The sequence below is a fragment of the Protopterus annectens genome, chromosome 9.part0 (genome assembly GCF_019279795.1).
Source record: "Protopterus annectens isolate FY-2018-M chromosome 9.part0, PAN1.0, whole genome shotgun sequence".
Taxonomy (NCBI): Eukaryota; Metazoa; Chordata; order Ceratodontiformes; family Protopteridae; genus Protopterus; species Protopterus annectens.
Genome location: NC_056743.1, coordinates 1,064,559,458 through 1,064,579,074, shown reverse-complemented (window position 1 = coordinate 1,064,579,074; position 19,617 = coordinate 1,064,559,458). Strand labels below are relative to the sequence as shown.

Here is a 19,617-nt window from a genome sequence, read left to right as displayed (position 1 = left end):
TGCTTATTAAGCCTTTTCTGAATCATCAGAACAAATGATAAAGCAGGGATGTTATATCCAGATGTTACTGCTTATCATGGGCCCTGGGAAGATTAATGAACACTCTATTTGGCTAGCTGAGTAGTGGGTAGCAGATCTTCTGCCACCACTTATTACCCTGTCTACATAGGTGACTGAAGGTGACTTCATATAACACTGTCACTGTCAAGTAATGTGAGAGAGATGTAGACAGTGTGCCCTGTCTGTAGGGGAAGATGAATTGACTAAGCCTGCTATATCATCTGTCAGAAAAGGTTCCAGGTGGATGGATGCAAATGGAAGGAGTAGAACACTGGCAAGGGCAATGGATCCTCAGCAGGTGTAAACTGACGAAAGTATAGAAGTTTGAGGCTGAACTTCCTGTTGTAAGTGCAAGGTCCATAATTTTGATCCTCACATTTCTAAAACTATATTAGTAACCTGTTCAGTGTAGACTGTTGTGAGACTCAAACTCTGTACTTTTTGACTATGAGGTAAACACCTTAACCATTACACCAACCACCCTTTAAACTCTGTACCTTGTGTCTGTAAGATAAACAGTTTAACCATTATAACAACTCCAACTGTCATCTTTTTGTGTTACAATATCAGTAGACCACCCATTATGGTATCTTGGTTATGTGACATGAGAGTATAGTGAACAGCTTGTAGTGGAATTGTAATTTTGTCACATGACATCATTTTAATAGACTCTTTCTTTTCTCCTTCTCTAGGGTGATCCTGGTATTCCAGGGTTCAAGGGCGAGCAAGGTCCAAAGGGTGAAATTGTAAGTATAAACATTGTTAAACTTTGACTGTTTAAATACTAGTTCTTTGCTTGTCAAAATAGGAAATATACAAAATGATTACAGACATGAGAATGGAGAAAAGAGAATTTGCCAATAGGGTTGACTGTAGTCAGGGATGCAGATAATAGGCAAGAGGGGACTGGAATTTACTGGAGAAAATTGGCAAAGGAACCAAGGTATTGGGAGCAAATAACTAGAAAGGGAAAGGTAATAGAATGGGAAGAGGACAAAAATTTATTTGGACAGCAGGTTAGAGATTGCCTTCCCTATCAAGGATTGATTTCAGAGTATAGGCACAGGGAAAGAAATAGGGGGCTCCTAAATGAAAGACCAGCAGTGGTAGAGTTTTTAATAGAATGTAGAAAAGAAGCTGCCATTAAAAAAGGAATAATTAGAAAAGCATATAAAATACTGCATGATAATTACAAGAATCAATCAGAGGAGCTTAGAAAGGATTGGGAAGAGAGACTGGATAAGCAATTCACAAGGAGACAATGGGGGGGATATATGTATATCTCCCAGATATGCAACAAAATCTAGAAAATTTAGGATCTTTGCTTGGAAATGTTTACATAGGTAATTTTATACCCCAAGTAGACTCCAAAGAATTTTTCCTCAGGTGGATAGCAAATGTTGGAGGCAAGAAAGAGATAGCTGGTAACATATTTTTTTGGTGTGTAATGAGCTGGCTAACTTTTGGGATTCCCTGCAGGCTGCTCTGTTGAAGATGCTGGGTGAGCCGATTGGACTGATTGGGGAGATGATTTTTTTGAGTTATGCTACAGAATCGGAATTGCCTAGACATAGTAAAGCCTTGCTGAGTGAGACTAATTATGGTGGCTGCTAAAAAAAGCAATCATTAGAAAATGGAAATCAAAGTCTAGAGCAACTTTACTAGAAGTAGTGAATATAGTAGCAGAGATAAAACAACTGGAATTGGGATCTTTAGAAAAAGGAAGGAGCAAACTACATAGAAAAAAATGGGAGTTGTGCGAACAATATATGCAGGGCAGGAAAGAGGTCTAAGAGGCTGGATTTGAATGAGCCATATAATGCTTAACTGACAATGACTGAATGGTTTATAAGGTTTATAAGTGATGTGTCATGTTTATAACTACAGTTGTTTTAATGGTGTCTGTGATATAAACTGTTAACTAAAGTGATATCATTTTTATGTTTTTCATTTATATAAATGCTGGATTGCCGTTTTTAATAAATATGTTAAAAAAGAACCATTGCTTTTGACAATATATAAATGCTGCTCTGCCTTATTAACAAAAAATCAGCAGATGACAGCAATCATTAGTAAGTGACACATAAGCTATCAAGCTTCATTCCCAAGGTGTGTGCATTGCTGTGGTGCATTTAAAATGCTTCCACCCCCCCCCCCCCCAAACTTGGGCTTTATGTTACACATCCATGCCCAAAATATGGGTGCTAAAACACAAAACATGTAGTGAAATCAACATGACTTACTAAGCTAATGATGTCATTGCTGTAATTGAATGTACAATATTACCATATTGTAGCTTTCCCGTACCAATCAAACCATCTAAAAATTCAAGATCTTTTGAGTTTGAAGTTTCCAGAAAAAAAAACAGAGACTTAAAAACTTCACTGCCTTGAAATGATAATCTGACCCCCTCACTGACTTAGTAGCGATTCCTCTCTAACCACAGTTCAGTTAAAGGAAGCAGTGGGCATGAAACAACCTTAAATTAATTCTTATGACATTTTAAGAGGTAATGGATGGTCATTCAGACAAAACAAGCTAGTCTTCATTGCTTGTCTTTCTGTGAAATATATAGCAGCCGGAACTTTGCTCTTGAGATGCTTTGTTGTCATTAAACACCTTTAATAAAGCCACAAGCCAGTTATCTATGGTTACCCAGATGTCCTCTGTAATTATGCTGTAGGACAAGTACTTTGATTCCAAACAAGCAGTGAACAGAAAGGTTGGAAAATAAACCAGAGTGATTTTGTTTACTTTCTTTTTCAAATGTACTTCGCAAAATGCATAGCAGAAAGAATATTGTTAAGTTGTATGACAGACTGTGTAAAAAAAAATTAACATTGCAAATGTTATAGACTGTAAGGTAATCTTGTAAGTCTGTGCTGTTTAAGCTGCAGAGTATTCATTTTTAAATGAATGTATCATTTTCAAATGTTATACTTATGATTTATTTTATTTCCTAGTCTGAGACTTAAGATGCATTTTATTACGTATATAAGAAAGGCTTGCTTTAATTGTACATTTCAAAGGTAAACATCTAGCCTGTTTTGGACATGCACTGCCCCATCAAACATCAGGGTGTAAATACTAAGATCAGAATTCTGCTAAACAAATTTCAAGAGACTTAACCATTAATGATGCATTCTATGACACTCTTGCATCTGCTATTTTAATATAACATTCAAGCAACAATTGATAATTTGTATAACAGGTGCATGCTGAGAAGAACTGCTGCAAAATAAATTGTGAGTTTTCTAATTGAGGTTTTTTTTGTTTGTTATCCTCAACAGGGTCCTCTAGGTCCTCAAGGTGCTCCAGGTCCTGGCGGAGAAGAAGGAAAACGTGGCCCCCGTGGTGAACCCGGTGCCGCCGGCCCAGCTGGACCTGCTGGAGAAAGAGTGAGTAAAAATTGCTTTTCAGACACTTAGTAAGGGATTCATTCAGAAAAAGTAGTAATTAAGGTTCCCCTGAAGGTTAGGAAAGACAAATAGTAGCCAGGCCTTGGTTACTGTCTTCAGTCACAGCTCACTGGGTAAAATTAATAATTCAGAAAAGCAAACAGCCACTCTGCCTGGTGCAGTTTGAAGGGTTTGATAATGCTGAATGCACTTTTTGTGTAGCAGTCCCATGAAAGCCCTTTTACAGTTGAACAACTTGCAAAATTCATCTTAACATTACTGCATCATGTCATCCCTGTGGAGTCTCCGAGCTTAGCTCTCTATGGTACAGCTTTTAACCTGCCCTCACGTATATCCTACGTTTTCTCTATATAGCACTACCGGATAAAATATCTGCAGACTGAAAAACTCTCACCTTGCTACTGTGCTCCTTGTTGTAAACCACATCATTTACATACTTCCAACATACAGTTAATTCAGTTACCTCTCATTATCCCTGGTACACTCTGTGTCTACTTTATCAGAATAAATTCAGTTACCTCTCATTATCCCTGGTACACTCTGTGTCTAGTTTATCAGAATAACGCTGTATCTTACTAGCACCATATATACATTTATTTACTTCCAGATCATTAATACACATATACTATGTATGAAGTAGGAGGAGACCTCTCCTAACTACATGCTAGCTGTCCAAACACACTTTGTTATTTAGGAATATATGTATTTTTTCTCAGGTATATGGCAGCTACATGGAACAAGGATTGCACACATGTTAACATTTGAGGTTAGCTAAAAAGACTAGCAAATTGCTTTTACCTATCATAAGCTTATTTAGCTTGCATATACTTTGTTAAGTTGAAATGCATGATTCATTATGTTTTGTAACATCAACAAGAACAATGCCATTTTACTTAGTAGCATGAATTATGGCAGTATTTGATAATGTGAATTATAATATTCTGTTTATGATGGTAATTCTCCACTTTGTTTTTTGACTAGGGTGCTCCTGGTAACCGTGGCTTCCCAGGTCAGGATGGTCTTGCAGGTCCAAAGGTGAGTATGTACACAGTGAATGGATTCTATATATTTTTTCTGCAAACTTTCTTTTTGTGCCTGTAATGAAATCTCAGACTACCTCTTACTGGAACATTGCTAAATGTGCTGGTGTCATCCACTTATGGGTTCCTTTCCTAATTTGCTCTTTTATTTGTGTGTTACATAGGTAATTCTAGTAGGTCCCTTTTTCTCAGTGGTAACCCTGGAACATAAGGGGTTTACTCAGTGTCACACAATATACATTTAGAGCATAAGGGAAGTGGAGAGTGATGTCCATATGAGTATTATCCCCTGAGGGGACCACACAGCATTGTGGGAACGGTAAGTGAAGGGTGATGGTTGGAGGTGGAACACAATAAGTGGTTGCAATGTGATGTGAACTTTTTACACCAGGATTTTCCCAGGCCCTACCCCAGTCCATTGTGCCAACACTACATTTGTTAGCTGGAAAAGCAACAAGGCATGGCCTCTGAGGATGCGCCTGCACTGGGCCCTAGGACAGTTCTACTTCCTTGGTCATACTGGGCTGCCTGCCTGGCAATCTTTCTGAGCTTCAACCTCTAGGTCTTACATAATCCAGCCACACTGGCACAGTGCCACCCCCAGGATAGAGATGCTCATCTTCCCTTCCATCTCTGTGAGACACAGAAGCTGCTAAACAAGCCTGATTTATTTGGGACGTAGTCGGGGCTTTATCCTCCTACTCCCATCCATTAACTCCAACAGTAATATTTTAAAGCAACTTGAAACATTTAGCAGCAACTAAACCTGAAGAAGATTAACACAATTTTTGTGTTGAAAAATAAGGTAATCGTCTCCATTGTTATTAAACAATAAAACATAACCAATATATGCTGAGTCCAATAGAGACATTTGTATTCTATTATGCCACCACTGGGGGCAGCATTTGTTACTACTTTACATATTTCCACGTTTCAAACAATGTTCAGACACGCAGTTTACTGCTTAGCACTGCAGAACACTGAGTAACCATGCTTTGTTCTGTAAAACAGGTAGTTTACTCTGCATTAGCTGAAAAGTAATATTGTGCATGAAGAGAATGCAGGTTTGTTCATTTTTTAAACATTTTCTTAAAATGTTCAGGTTCCACACTTTTTTTGTAAAATTCTTATGAAAAGTTCAGTCCTTAATTTTTGTCCATTTTTAACACTGCTATTGCTGTTTCTTTGATCTAATGACTTCTAAAACACAAGAAATCCCACTGCTGAAGCCCTTGCCTTCTACATAAGACATTTGATCTCACTGCTGTTTTAGATAGATTTTTGTGTCCAAACAACAAACATCCAGCAGGTCTAATTTGCTGCTTGGGAAAAAAGGATAAACCACAAGAATGAATGTTGTGCCCATATAATACTAACTAAAAAAAGAGCTACTTTCAGTATGAGACTGCATAGGATCACCAAGTCGATTTTACAGTGTAGTTGGCAAAACCTCATAATATTTTGTAATATTTGTTTCGTCTTTGCTTACTGGATTGTACATGGTAAGCAAAGGATTCCATACAGCAAGAAGTTACAAAAGCCATTGGCTATGCTAGCCTTCCTTTTATATAACAAGTATTCCATCCTTCTAACCAGAAGGAAAATAGAGACGTATAGTTACTATACAAGTTATATTCTAAAATAAAGACATCAAATAAAATAAATGAATAGAAGCTTCATTAGCTAAACATTGTTTTCTGTTCCTGGCTTCATCTCAGGCCATGTTAAAGGAATGTTTAATGCAAAATATTTAATAAATGTATTTAAGTTTGTGCCTGACTTTTGTTAGGTAATGGGAGTACACCTTTTGAAGAACAGCGACACTTGCCTATGGTTTTTTGTTGTAATACATTGTCAGATCATTCATTAAAATCTTACAATGTACAGCATGTTATGGAGTATTACTAAGTTGTTGCTAGAATAAAAAACAGTTGTGATATGAAAAGATGAGGCAGTATGCCCACTGCCTCCTGCCATGCTGGGACTCTGGAGAGCAATTACAAAGAATACAGATGATGAAAATGATTATCTCTATGCCAGTGACTGTCTGTGCTCTGTGGGAGTGGGTCCTTTGTAATGCACTTAGTGGATGCCATGTTAACATAGATGGTCTGAGTGAGACAGAACACCAGTTTGATTATTTCATCCATAACATATTGACTATATTTCTGTAATGTGAAACAGAGACGTTGCATGATAAAATTAATATCAGATACAGCCAGCAGAGTGTCTTCTTAAGGGAAGTTGACTGCCCCCTCCCCCACTGACAATGAGATGGAAGAAACACCAAGTGTGGGTTCTTCAATACAGATTGTCAGGCTAGAAATGGCAGTCAAGAAAGAGCCACAAGAGCTGAGCAAAGAAGACATTGAGTGAGTTTGTGTGTGTGTGTGTGTGTGTGTGTGTGTGTGTGTGTGTGTGTGTGTGTGTGTGTGTGTGTGTGTGTGTGTGTCTGTGTGTGTGTGTGTGTGTGTGTGTGTCTGTGTGTGTCTGTGTGTGTGTGTGTGTGTGTGTGTGTGTGTGTGTCTGTGTATGTGTCAGATGCGCAGACAATGCGACACCCCAGTAAACAAGCAATACTAACTAGATGACAGAAATATAACAGCTACTCAGTGCACTCATTTGTACCAGTCATAGAGGTTGTTGTGTTCTGTTTTCAGTGTAGATTTTAAAGTTGTAATGCTTTTCCATTTATTATATTCTATAAGTAACTACTAAGAAACTGTTATTTGATGGGCTGATTTATATATGTGTACAGTGAAGTGACATTTTTTTCATAATTATGTTATTTAAGCAAATTAAATAGGTTAGGCTACTATCAAAGAAAATGAAATCTAATGTAGTCTAATGTTACATAAAATGCCCATTTTAAATGTATTTATTAAATGTTTATTGAAGAAAATTGTAATAGTGGTCTAACAGTTTCTGTCGTTCTCTCCCTTTTTACAGGGTGCCCCTGGTGAACGTGGAACCACTGGAGTCTCTGGGCCCAAAGGTGCCAATGGGGATCCTGGCCGACCAGGTGAACCTGGATTACCTGGTGCTAGGGTAAGTAAATCAGAACTTTTCGACATGCAAATGACCACACAGTCAGTGCAAACTCATTCCCAAAGAGTAGTTTATAGGATTTTCTAAGTTAATCATATTGTCTTCTAGCCATTTTGGCTGTTATGCTTCTCACACAATGCAGTCAGTCACACGTTCCGAGAACAGGTCATATACATGTAATTTCTATATACAGATGACTTTTATTCTCTGGTAAATTCTCATGAACAAATAAGTTCAATTGGCAGATACTCCATGTGTGGCATTTCAACACATGGATGGATTATCCACACATGGATAAATTCCGTGCATGCAGGGATTAACATGCACTTAGGATAAGTAAGTTCATATACAGATGGATACCTTGCTATATATTTACTATGCTCTTATAATTACATTTGTTCCATTATGTTAATAATGTCTAAGCACAGATAGTTTGATCTAATTAAAGGTCATATCAGTTTTGCTTATAAATAAAGTTCAAAAGTGATATAAACAATAGTAGCAACTGCACTGAAAATATATCAGTTTCGTTTGCATGTTATTTCTAAATACAATTTATTTAGAAAGTAGACATCAGTGATGACCTCTGGAAATCATGCCATACTTCTTTATGTTGCTAATAAGGTATCGCATTTTGAAAAATAAGCTGAAAAGATTTCTCATCTGGTGTTGATTACCAGTAAGAGGGCTCTCCTTAATTCTAAAGCTGATGTAAACCTATCACAGATCACTGTGGCATTATGAGGGTTCACATCTGGACACTTCTAGCTGCTCCGAGGGCACTTACGACAAAACCTCCTGTAAAGATACTTAGTACAAGCAGTCCACTGACTCATTGGTACGATCCCTGACTTCCAGCTTCACTTCTATCCACTTGTCATTTTCTACATGGACTTCACATACTCTGTTTCTCTCAACATATGTTTCCTGAGATACTCTATTTTTCCTGCAATCTTCCAAAAACATGCTGATGAATTGGCTATTCATTTGCTTTTGCTGTTGAGACTCAGATAATGGCAATGGGCCAGCCTCCTTATCTAGATAACAAACGTTAAATAGATAAATATCTAAACATTACAGCTATTGATAGCAGTTTCTTTGATCTGCACGATTGGCAGCTCATCTCTGAAAAATTACATCAGTTAGGCAGAAGGGCTGTACATAAAAAAATGCAGTTAAGCACATAGCCGGCCTTAGGCATAGGGCAACTAGGTAGCCGCCTAGGGTGCCGCTCTAGCAGGGACACTTTTCCAGTAATCTGGATGGTGCAGGTAGACCAGGATGGGGACACAGTGTGGTGTTAGGGGGCACTGTGGAGACCTTTTGCCTAGGGCACCAGTTGATCAAAGACTGGTCCTGGTTAAGCATATAAAAATATGCAGTTCAACAAGATAATCTGATTAAAACTGTAGCACTCAATCATTGCCCAGATAGGAGTCAAAAGAGCTTAATTTTTAAATATGGCAGCTCTTTTGAGCTCACTTTTTTGAATCTATAATTAACAGAACATGCCTACCTACTGAAACATATGGCTAAAGAGATATTTTAAATATGTATACTGGACTTTCCAATAACTACATATGACCCCCCCCCCCAAAAAAAAATAGAAGCAAGTCACTAACAACCCATGGAATTGTAACAAGCAGGATATGTCAGTGAGTAGTTACTGAAAGAGACAAAACTGCTAATGTTTCAGGACTTCAGATTATAGCAAATTAACTTTACAGCCAATGACAACTTCTGGTGTAGTACTGCAGCCAGTGAGATGAAGAGGCTGAACAGTATAGCTAATCCTTGAGCATAAGTTGAACATACACATACTGAGCATTTTCATGGTAGCATTATCTTTCAAGTGAAATTTAGAAGAAGATACCAATGTCAGATCTTCTAGTTTTATTTTTTTAATCAATTTTAATAATTTTAACAAATTTTAAACGGATGTTGCAATTTCAAATACAGTGGCTATATATGTATTTGTAGCAGAGTTCAGTACAGTTTTAGTATTTCTGGTGCAAGAGCCTAGTGGTAAGATTGCTTTACATGGTTAATTGTTCCAAGAACTGTAATTATTATAGTTTGAGAATTTAAAATTTTGATGACTCTGAATTACTAAGAAAACAAAAGCATGGTGGGCACTGACTTGTACAGCAGGAAAGAAAAGTGTTTCTCATCCAGTCAGATTCACATTTTGTGCACATGTAGGCATTTCAGTACACCTGAGCAGTTTTGAGATTGGGCTGATATTTTGTTTCATTATTTATACATATATTTTTCTTTTAATATACTTTTTATGACACATTTCAGAACATCCTTTGAGTAGAATATACAGATTGCTCAGATGCGACAAGACTGCAGGAAAATATTTTTTTTTCTTTTACAAATGAGAAATCTATCCTCACATAGTTTAATGTAAAGAAATATTTACAATAACTTCTCCAAGATTTAGAAGTTTCATTAGGAATATAATTCATACTTTGAAGTGTTCAGAAAGATGTTCATGGCTGCCTGATTTGTACCCATTATTAAACCATGGTTCTTTCTTTTTGACTTTTAGGGTCTCACTGGTCGTCCTGGAGATGCTGGACCTCAAGGAAAAGTTGGTCCCTCTGTAAGTATAATGTAACCTTCTAGAAATGCCAGTTTTAGACTTCCAGTAGCCATACAGCTAATAGTAGAACAATGTGAGCTGATAGTAAGGCAGTTTAATAACAGTAGAACAACGTGAGCTGACAGTAAGGCAGTTTAATAACAGTAGAACAATGTGAGCTGATGGTAAGGCAGTTTAATAACAGTAGGACAATGTGAGCTGACAGTAAGGCAGTTTAATAACAGTAGAACAACGTGAGCTGATGGTAAGGCAGTTTAATAACAGTAGAACAATGTGAGCTGACGGTAAGGCAGTTTAATAACAGTAGAACAATGTGAGCTGACAGTAAGACAGTTTAATAACAGTAGAACAATGTGAGCTGACAGTGAGGCAGTTTAATAACAGTAGAACAACGTGAGCTGACAGTAAGGCAGTTTAATAACAGTAGAACAACGTGAGCTGATGGTAAGGCAGTTTAATAACAGCAGAACCATGTGAGCTGACGGTAAGGCAGTTTAATAACAGTAGAACAATGTGAGCTGACAGTAAGGCAGTTTAATAACAGTAGAACAACGTGAACTGATGGTAAGGCAGTTCAATAACAGTAGAAAAATGTGAGCTGACGGTAAGGCAGTTTAATAACAGTAGAACAACGTGATCTGACAGTAAGGTAGTTTAATAGCAGAATAATGTGAGCTAACAGTAAGGCAGTTTAATAACAGCAGAATAATGTGAGCTGACAGTAAGGCAGTTTAATAACAGTAGAACAACGTGAGCTGACAGTAAGGCAGTTCAATAACAGCAGAATAATGTGAGCTGACAGTAAGGCAGTTTAATAGAACATGAGCTGACAGTAAGGCAGTTTAATAACAGTAGAACAATGTGAGCTGACGGTAAGGCAATTCAATAACAGTAGAACAATGTGAGCTGACGGTAAGGCAGTTCAATAACAGTAGAATAACGTGAGCTGACAGTAAGGCAGTTTAATAACAGCAGAATAATGTGAGGTAATAGTAAGGCAGTTTAATAACAGCAGAATAATGTGAGCTGAAAGTAAGGCAGTTTAATAACAGTAGAACAACGTGAGCTGATGGTAAGGCAGTTTAATAACAGTAGAACAACGTGAGCTGACGGTAAGGCAGTTTAATAACAGTAGAACAATGTGAACTGATAGTAAGGCAGTTTATATCACATTATTTGATAATCTCTTGAAAATAGCTAAAGTGAAGCTAGAGAGGTACCTCATTTCCTACCTTAACAGGAACATGTCTTTGTTATCATTACCTGATCATACAGTGCTGTTTAATCACAACATTTTGCATGTATTCTAAAATTAGCCCCATCATTTATTCCATGATATATAAAGCGGGCAATATTTCTTCTAGCAAGTGCCCTTATTATCTGGACAGTTTTACACTACTTTTTTGATATGTATGTAATAGTACTTGTGTGTGTGTGTGTGTGTGTGTGTGTGTGTGTGTGTGTGTGCCTCTCTCCATGTCTGTGTGGGGTGGGTGGGGGTGGTGAGTGTATTCATACAAATGATATACACAAGTCTGTGTTCTCTTAAATCACCTTAGCTGCCACATGTCCTAGGGTAGTTCCTCACACATGTCCTTTTATAAATGTCAGGAACACATATACTCATATGTCTTGTTAAACTACCTCACCTGCCAGGTCATGTCCTAAGATGTCACACTGGGCAGTGCCTCACATAAACACACAAACACATTTATTTATTATAGATCCTGTCAGAACATCTTCTAGGCTTTCATGAAGACCACTGCGTTCTTCTCCTTTAGTGTATGTTCCGGTGAAACTAGGGGAAAGACAGTGCAGACATTTGCGGAGGCAATGTCTGCAAGAGTTTGTGCGCTGTGTGAAAGTGAAACCTAGCTCAACAGACAGGAAACCATCATGCAGCTCTGGTCACAGCATTCATAATTCCTGGGTTAACTTTTTTATTAAATAGGGTACCCCACACACAGAAGAAAAGGAATGCTGTCTTTTTCTTCATAGTGCATTATGACTACTATAATTTTGTAGGTATTAGTACTTCAATTATTCAATTTTTGCAACTCGATGGAAAGAAACATGACAATTTCATTTCATTTGATATGGATAACAAAGAATGATATTGTTTATAAGGCACTATGAAAATGAATTTTCTAGTTCCTAATAATTAAAGCAGAACATCATGTATCTATTTTTTTTTTATTTAGTTTAGTGGAATGCAAAATAAAAATGTTACTTCTTCTGAATAGGTTCTTAAGGTACTAGAACTAAAGTATGACAAAAGCAAGGATATGTAATAAACACGTTTAGCACACTAGTATGGGAAGTAAATGGCAGAAAGCAATGTGCCATACAAATATTTGTGTTAATGAAATTTTATTTTCTGTTATTCCCTTGAAGGGTGCTGCTGGTGAAGATGGACGTCCTGGCCCCCCTGGTCCTCAAGGTGCCCGTGGCCAACCTGGTGTAATGGGTTTCCCTGGTCCAAAGGGTTCTACTGTAAGTATGTCTTTCATTTACTCATGACTATGTTGGCATTGTTTAAAGGAGTTTGTACTGTTACTAGAATAATGCCTCATCTTAAGCAAACTGGAAACAGTGTTACATCTTCATTTAACTTAGTTATATATTAGACAGAGAGCCTAATGTCATAGTATGTTTTGTGTGAGCATGGTTAATGTATTTGTTTTTTGTTCTTCACTAGGGTGAAGCTGGCAAATCTGGTGAGAAGGGTCTTGCAGGTGCTCCAGGTCTGAGAGTAAGTAACAGAATATATTTTTCATTTGTATATAAAATTCTGACTACCTATCGGGGGGGGGGGGGGTGAATGCACAAGGAATTGTCAGATGGGTCTGAAGGAGGACAAACAGTTACTTATGTTCTTCGTTATGTTAAACATCTCGTAGATATCAAGAGGTAAATTAAGTTTCCAGATATAATAGAATGTTAAAAAGAGGTGGGGGTCACAAAGTGCATTAGTGGCAGAATTGGGGGCTTTGCCTCAGAGCCCTATTTCTAACAGAGATCAATAGAAAAGGCATAAGTTTGAATTGGTCCACTTTAACTGGTGGCACATTGTTGGATACTATCTTATTGTATATGTTACATTCCTTGTGACAGAGATAGTAAGTGAAACTAAACTGGTAACATCTGGCAAGCTTGTACATAGAACAAGGTAATAGACAGATAGAACACAACCACATGGAAAAGTAATGAGTTACTGTTATTCTGATGCATAATATCAGTTTAAAGAGTAATACTAGAAGTGGTATTACATGGCAAAATTGACAGCTCAGCGGTACTGCAATTTATTATATGTAAGAGAAATGCTGAAAGATTACATCCCAACACCAGTGTTTTATACAATGGCAAATCACAAATATGATTGTCGTGTAGCAAGCTGCTTGGCATTTTCTGACGGAATAAGATTTTTTATTAACACTACTAGAAGAAAAAACAAGTTGTAGCATACCATAGGAACAGCAGGCACCAAAGATTGAAATAATAGCCAACTTTTATGTTAATTCTCATGCCTTACCAATGAACAACACCTTCGAAGATGTTGTCATAGAAGCAACAGGAAGTAAAATCAAGTACTTTGCTTCTTATAAAGAAAAGCAATAGGAAGAAATGCATTTTGGGACTTTCACATGCATTAAAAATTGTGCAGCATGTTGTTGTGATTGTTCAGAATATTAACGGAATTGCTTATAAACTTCTCTCTCTATTTATCTCTCTTCCACAGGGTCTTCCTGGTAAGGATGGAGAAACAGGAGCAGGAGGGCCCCCTGGTCCAGCTGTAAGTATAGCTTGGTCTTACATATCTATCATCATGATTTCATAGAAATAAACAGTGAGACTATGTCTAGAAAAGCTATGCTTAGTGCAGGTAGACTATATTAGTCAATGTAGTACAGATGGAGAAAATGCAATATAATGCTAAACGTTCTTCATGAAAATTAGCCAAGACATAGTGCATATTTATTTTTATTACATTGTTTCATGTCATTTATACCCTCTGTTTTCTATACTTTGAAAAGGAGAGTCAGAATGTTTGTACTGTAAAAATATGATCAGATCATATACTTTATCTCCAAAACCCTACTTAGTCCATAAATTTAATAATGCACCCCATTGCATGGGTTAAATGATTATAATGCATTTCTAATGAGCATAACAATATACAAATATATCAGACTTATACATCATGTGTGATTGTAGCATATGTAAAAATATTTTTGATGAATGCTTTGCCATGGTTTGATATATGTCAATAAAAAAAAATTCCATTAGACCAGAGTCTGTTCCCATAAGAACATTCACATTCCACACACCTACATCATAAGCAACTATCATATACCACAGTGGTCCCAAAAAACATGGCCTCATATCCCATACAATGTTTCCTGAGAGGTACACTCATATTTCAAAGTCCACTGCTTTAGTTGTTCAGCAGGCAGTGTCATAGCTTATATCTACATTTCCCATTCTTTCCCCAGCAGCAGATACTGACATCCTAAACATGGTCCTACTAGAAAGAGATTTTCCTCCATATTATGCATGTGTCTACCACAGGTGTTGTTCATGGGTGCCATGCTTAACATGAAGTTGTTTTTTGACAAATGTGATCACAACTGTGTGATACGTCAGGTTTGTATTTAAAGACCAAGATTCTGGTATCTTGGAAAATGTACTTTTCTCCAAGATACAACCATGTTGCAGTTAGAATATTTGAGTAGCAAAAGTGTTGGGGGACATAGCTGTCCACATTGGGAGGTAAAGGGGCAGAAACCACTTTTCAATTGGCATTGCTTCACTATCAATATGACACTTAGTGATCACACTTCTGAGTTTCCGTCACTCATATAAAAGTTACGTCATGGAGACATTGTTCACCATGCCTCTTATGCCAGATCTAGCCTAACCTCCATGCTTACTTCGTGTTTTTATGTTCCAATGATGGAGAGACCAACTGTATTTATGGATGTTGTTAAATGTTATACCTTTTGTACATTTTATAGATTTTGTGCGTGTGTGTGTGTGTGTGTGTGTGTGTGTGTGTGTGTGTGTGTGTGTGTGTGTGTGTGTGTGTGTGTGTGTGTAGAAAGAGAGAGACTATCCTATTCTGTCCTTTCTGCATTTAGCTGGTTAGGTAGTGCTTTGTATTCTGTATTTTTCCAGGTCAGGGGAAATCCTGATTATTTTTCCTGTCTTTTCCAGAAAGTGTTTGTAGATTAACTGTTCCCAGAAGTTATCACACATATATTTTGCACTGGCTTTTTGTTTTTCACAGATCTTTATAAAATATTGTCTTTTTTTACTTTCAGGGACCAGCTGGTGAACGAGGAGAGCAAGGACCACCCGGTCCTCCAGGCTTCCAGGTATGTCTTCCAAACTTCTACAATAAAATCTCTGCTTTATAAAGTACTTAATCAGAAAGATAATGAGTATTTCTTTTAATTTTTAGCTTTTTTGTGCTTAAAGAACATATATTTTATGTTGCTGATTAATTTTATGAGTAATGATTAATTACATCATTACTAAATACTTTATCTCAGAGATGGGGAGCTGTGAATTCCCTTCTGTTGGGGAACTCTGACTCATCTTTTTGTAGCAGGGCCTTTCATAGGTAGGGACAAGGGGAACATAGAGCAGACTGCTTTGTAGTAGAAAATCCATGCTTCACAGAACAGCATCCTGAGCTGTCCCTGACTGCCAGATCACATGATGTTCGGGTATAAGATACCACTAGGTATGTCCGATTATTGCTTCAAGTATCTTATTGGGCAGCATTAAAGTAGTGCAATTCTTCACTTTCTTCTTAGAACTCAGCAGCTAATGACACTGTGGCCAAAGTCTTGAAGTTTATGAAATCATTTTAGAGAGTAGATGGATTCATATGTTTAGCTGAAAACTTTATAGCATATCATTTAGCTTGTTTGCATTTTTCACAGTTCAGCCTTTGATGGAACTTGCTTTACTAGTTCCTGCAATATCTTGAGAAAGGTGAAGCAACCTGTGTGGGACCTCAGTTTCCAGAAAAATAGTAATGATGTTGCAGACCAGTGACCAAAACTAAATAACTGAATGCTGAAATTAATATATGATTCATTTGATAGTGTGTAGCATGTATTGGTTGTCATTGTTACTGCTATCGTCTGTCTTATATTCCCAGATCATATGCACCTGTAGAGTCTATTTATAATGGGCCATTAAACTATTGTTTTCTAGCTCAGTGTATGAAGTATGAAGTCTCGGAGTATAGTCCCATCTTGACTATGGCTGAAGAAAGTCAGGAATCAGTTTTGAAGTATGGATGCCTTATATAATGCCTGTCCCCATTCATACTGAGCCCAGCTTACACAACTGTTTAGCAGCAGTCACTGTCAGTCCAGTACAGTGCATAACTCTTTTTTAAATACAAGCATATTCCCATGTATCAAGTATTTGCAGATTCTTTTGTGTTACAATAATCCATTTTTATTCATACATATAAAATATTTTGATAACAGTAATGTATTTTTCATTATTTTAGGGTCTGCCTGGTCCACCCGGTCCACCAGGTGAAGGCGGCAAACCAGGAGATCAGGTGAGTTCAACATTCAAAAAATGTTAGTTTACTGATTTTGATGTAATGGTATTTGGTGGGGTAGAGTTTGGTTCTTTAAGCAGGGCTACACTATTAGTGGTGTGTGACAAACTTACTTGAGAACTCTAAAATACATAAAACAAGAACATCAGTTCTGTAAGTTGTACCTTTGTACCTTTACATATAGTAAAGGCAGCAAGTGTGTCAAAAAAGTAAAATGACGTGGCAGTCTCAGTCATCTTGTTTTTCCAAATGAGCCTAAACAGAGGCAAAATAAGTAGGTACTTGTAGCATTAGTCATTGTCTGACTGGTGATGTATTTGCTAACTACACTGCTTTGCTAAACTGTTTCAGAGTTGACAGAAAACTAGGCTTAAGTTTACCCAACATTTAGTCATTACTGGTTAGCAGTGAGTAACATAAATTATTAGTCGGTGACGCAGAAAGAGCATGGTTATTGTATGTATACAGTATAACGTAGCATCTTTCAAAATATTTGTTTTAGCAGTTGGGGAGGTGTAAACTAGCAGCTGAATATAAAATGGTACTCTGCTGTGAGGATATAAAATGGTGGCTGTTTAATACGGGTTGAAACTGATGTCTAAAGTGAGAAGATTAAATGGTTGTAGTTATCAATATTAAAGATGAGGGAGTAACGAGCTGAAATACTCTGTGGTATTCGACTAATAATCATTATATCAAACAGTACTATCAGGTGTAGACAACAATGACTATTATCCCCATACAAATTTGATGTTGCTATGATAATTATTGGGATTTCACCATACAGTAGTACAATGTCATGTGAAACTTTTCAGATTGACTTACTTAAATTACAAATGCTGCCTGTGGGGCAGTATTAATGAGAAGATCATTGGTACTAGTAATATAACTCCTAGTGTGGAAAAAGTGACTTTTAAAGTAACTTAACCAAACACTGAATACTGAATTATAAAAATAAATTAATTAATTAAGAGCAAAGGGGCTCCAAATCTCCCATTCTGCTGTGTTACGCTAACATTTCTAAGAAGACTGCTGAACAACACAGACCTGTCTTCATTTCTGGACACTCTGTTTCTCTGTGTTTTAAAATATTACTTCCTTTTTAACAAGTTGACTGAACATTACACTAAACTGGTTTTTGAGGCCTAAGTAGCCAAGTCAGTCAGAGGGTTTGGGTGTGTAGAGAAATATCCTGCAAGATGTGCTAAACTCATTTTATAATATTACTGTTCTTTTATTAGAGTTGGATATTAAAAATTATGTGCCATATAGGCGTATAATGTTTTTGCATTCTTTAATCAGATATTTTTGCTAGTATGAGATAATGAATTTGATTAACTTTGTGAATTTATATTTTATTTTCATTTTTATTATTTTGATATATTTGTACTTGCTGTAGTATCATTTTTGCCTGTATATTGAAATATATTGCATGTGGTATATATTTAGCTGTTGTAACTTTTGTTTAACGTTTACTTGTTTGATATAGGAAAGTAAATGTACACCAGTCTGTCAGACATAATCTAACCTAAATAAATTATTTTGTAATTGCACGCTACCAGTGGGACACTACTAGAGGGAGCATATTAGAAGCTTTTTATAAGTGATGCATTTTATTTTTCAGTTAAAATGGATAAGTGAGAAAGGACACAACTTTGACATGTGTCTGAAAACCCATTGTTAAATATTCTGCAGCATCTAAATATGCCATGCCACTCAGTGGTGTCTTTAAAAGTATAGTTCATCTGACTTTAGGTCATTTGAATGAAATGATTTGAGGAAAGCTGTCTTTGTATGTGATATTGTTATGACTTATATAAAAAATCATTATGAGTTTCAGTCATCTCCTGGCCCTAGAGGGACACCTACACCATTAAAAACCATTGTAACATTGGGCAAGGTGGATACCGAATTCTTGTTATGCCTTGCCCTTCAGACAGGATGTGAAGCCAAGATATCTTCTGCTCATCTTGGTTTCAGTGTTACATGACTACATCCCCAAGATGAAATAAAATTACTCAACTGCTATTCATAATATTCATTAAAACGTGTAAAAGAATGTTAGTCCACTGTAGTGGTCAGTACAGCATCTCACATATTATCACACTTATGGGCTCAAGAATGCAAGCAAAGCTTGAGTTGGTGGGTGGTAACGTACAAAATGTCTCTCAAGTCCCTTCACTGTCAGACCAAGGTCATCATACAGTTCACTGGGATAACAATGAAAAGTGCTGTACAGTGCAGATGATGCAAATATTTGTTTTAAATATCAATTATCCTGTTCCTAATGTCTGAATGAGTGTTTAACGTAACCTAGATTTTAGAATGAATGTTGAAATGCTTCCTATTTCTTCACTTCCTAGTTTTGTTATTCAGTATGATACTCTTTTAATCACTATTTTCTCGTAATTCAAGTATTTAATGCTTTGTATTCCTTCCAAATAGGGTGTTCCTGGAGAAGGTGGTGCACCAGGTGCTGTTGGACCAAGAGTAAGTTATGATGTTTTCTTTAAACTGTCTATCTCTAATAAAAATAGACCCCCACCCCAAACACACACTTAGGGGTAAGATTAATCTTTTGCTAAACTGACAACAAGGTGACATTATATAATTGTGCAATTAAACTTTTAAAACAGTGTAACTTCATTGACTAATATTGCTCTAACTAAGAATACTGCAGCATTAGAAACACTTGAAAGGAATCTTAAGAGATCAGTTTGCTTAAGGGAATCTGAACAGAGTAATTTCCTTGTTAAGAGATTTTTTTTTTGTTTTAACTATATGATACATCAGACATGGCAGCAAGCAGCCAAGAATTGAAGCCAATAACTTGTATATACCATTGATTCCCAGGCC

At 36.8% G+C, this 19,617-nt stretch overlaps 1 protein-coding gene across 2 annotated transcripts in view; it reads left to right on the top strand.

Moving 5' to 3' along the window:
- Positions 1-19,617, top strand: part of COL2A1 (collagen type II alpha 1 chain) — a 112,015-nt gene that overhangs the window by 48,008 nt on the left and 44,390 nt on the right. For both annotated transcript variants that reach the window (XM_044083881.1, XM_044083882.1), the window contains 11 exons: positions 753-806; positions 3,351-3,458; positions 4,461-4,514; positions 7,469-7,567; positions 10,122-10,175; positions 12,570-12,668; positions 12,874-12,927; positions 13,915-13,968; positions 15,497-15,550; positions 16,705-16,758; positions 19,207-19,251. In XM_044083881.1, coding sequence (XP_043939816.1) covers positions 753-806; positions 3,351-3,458; positions 4,461-4,514; positions 7,469-7,567; positions 10,122-10,175; positions 12,570-12,668; positions 12,874-12,927; positions 13,915-13,968; positions 15,497-15,550; positions 16,705-16,758; positions 19,207-19,251 — 729 coding nt within the window. The remainder of the gene's footprint in view (positions 1-752; positions 807-3,350; positions 3,459-4,460; positions 4,515-7,468; positions 7,568-10,121; positions 10,176-12,569; positions 12,669-12,873; positions 12,928-13,914; positions 13,969-15,496; positions 15,551-16,704; positions 16,759-19,206; positions 19,252-19,617) is intronic.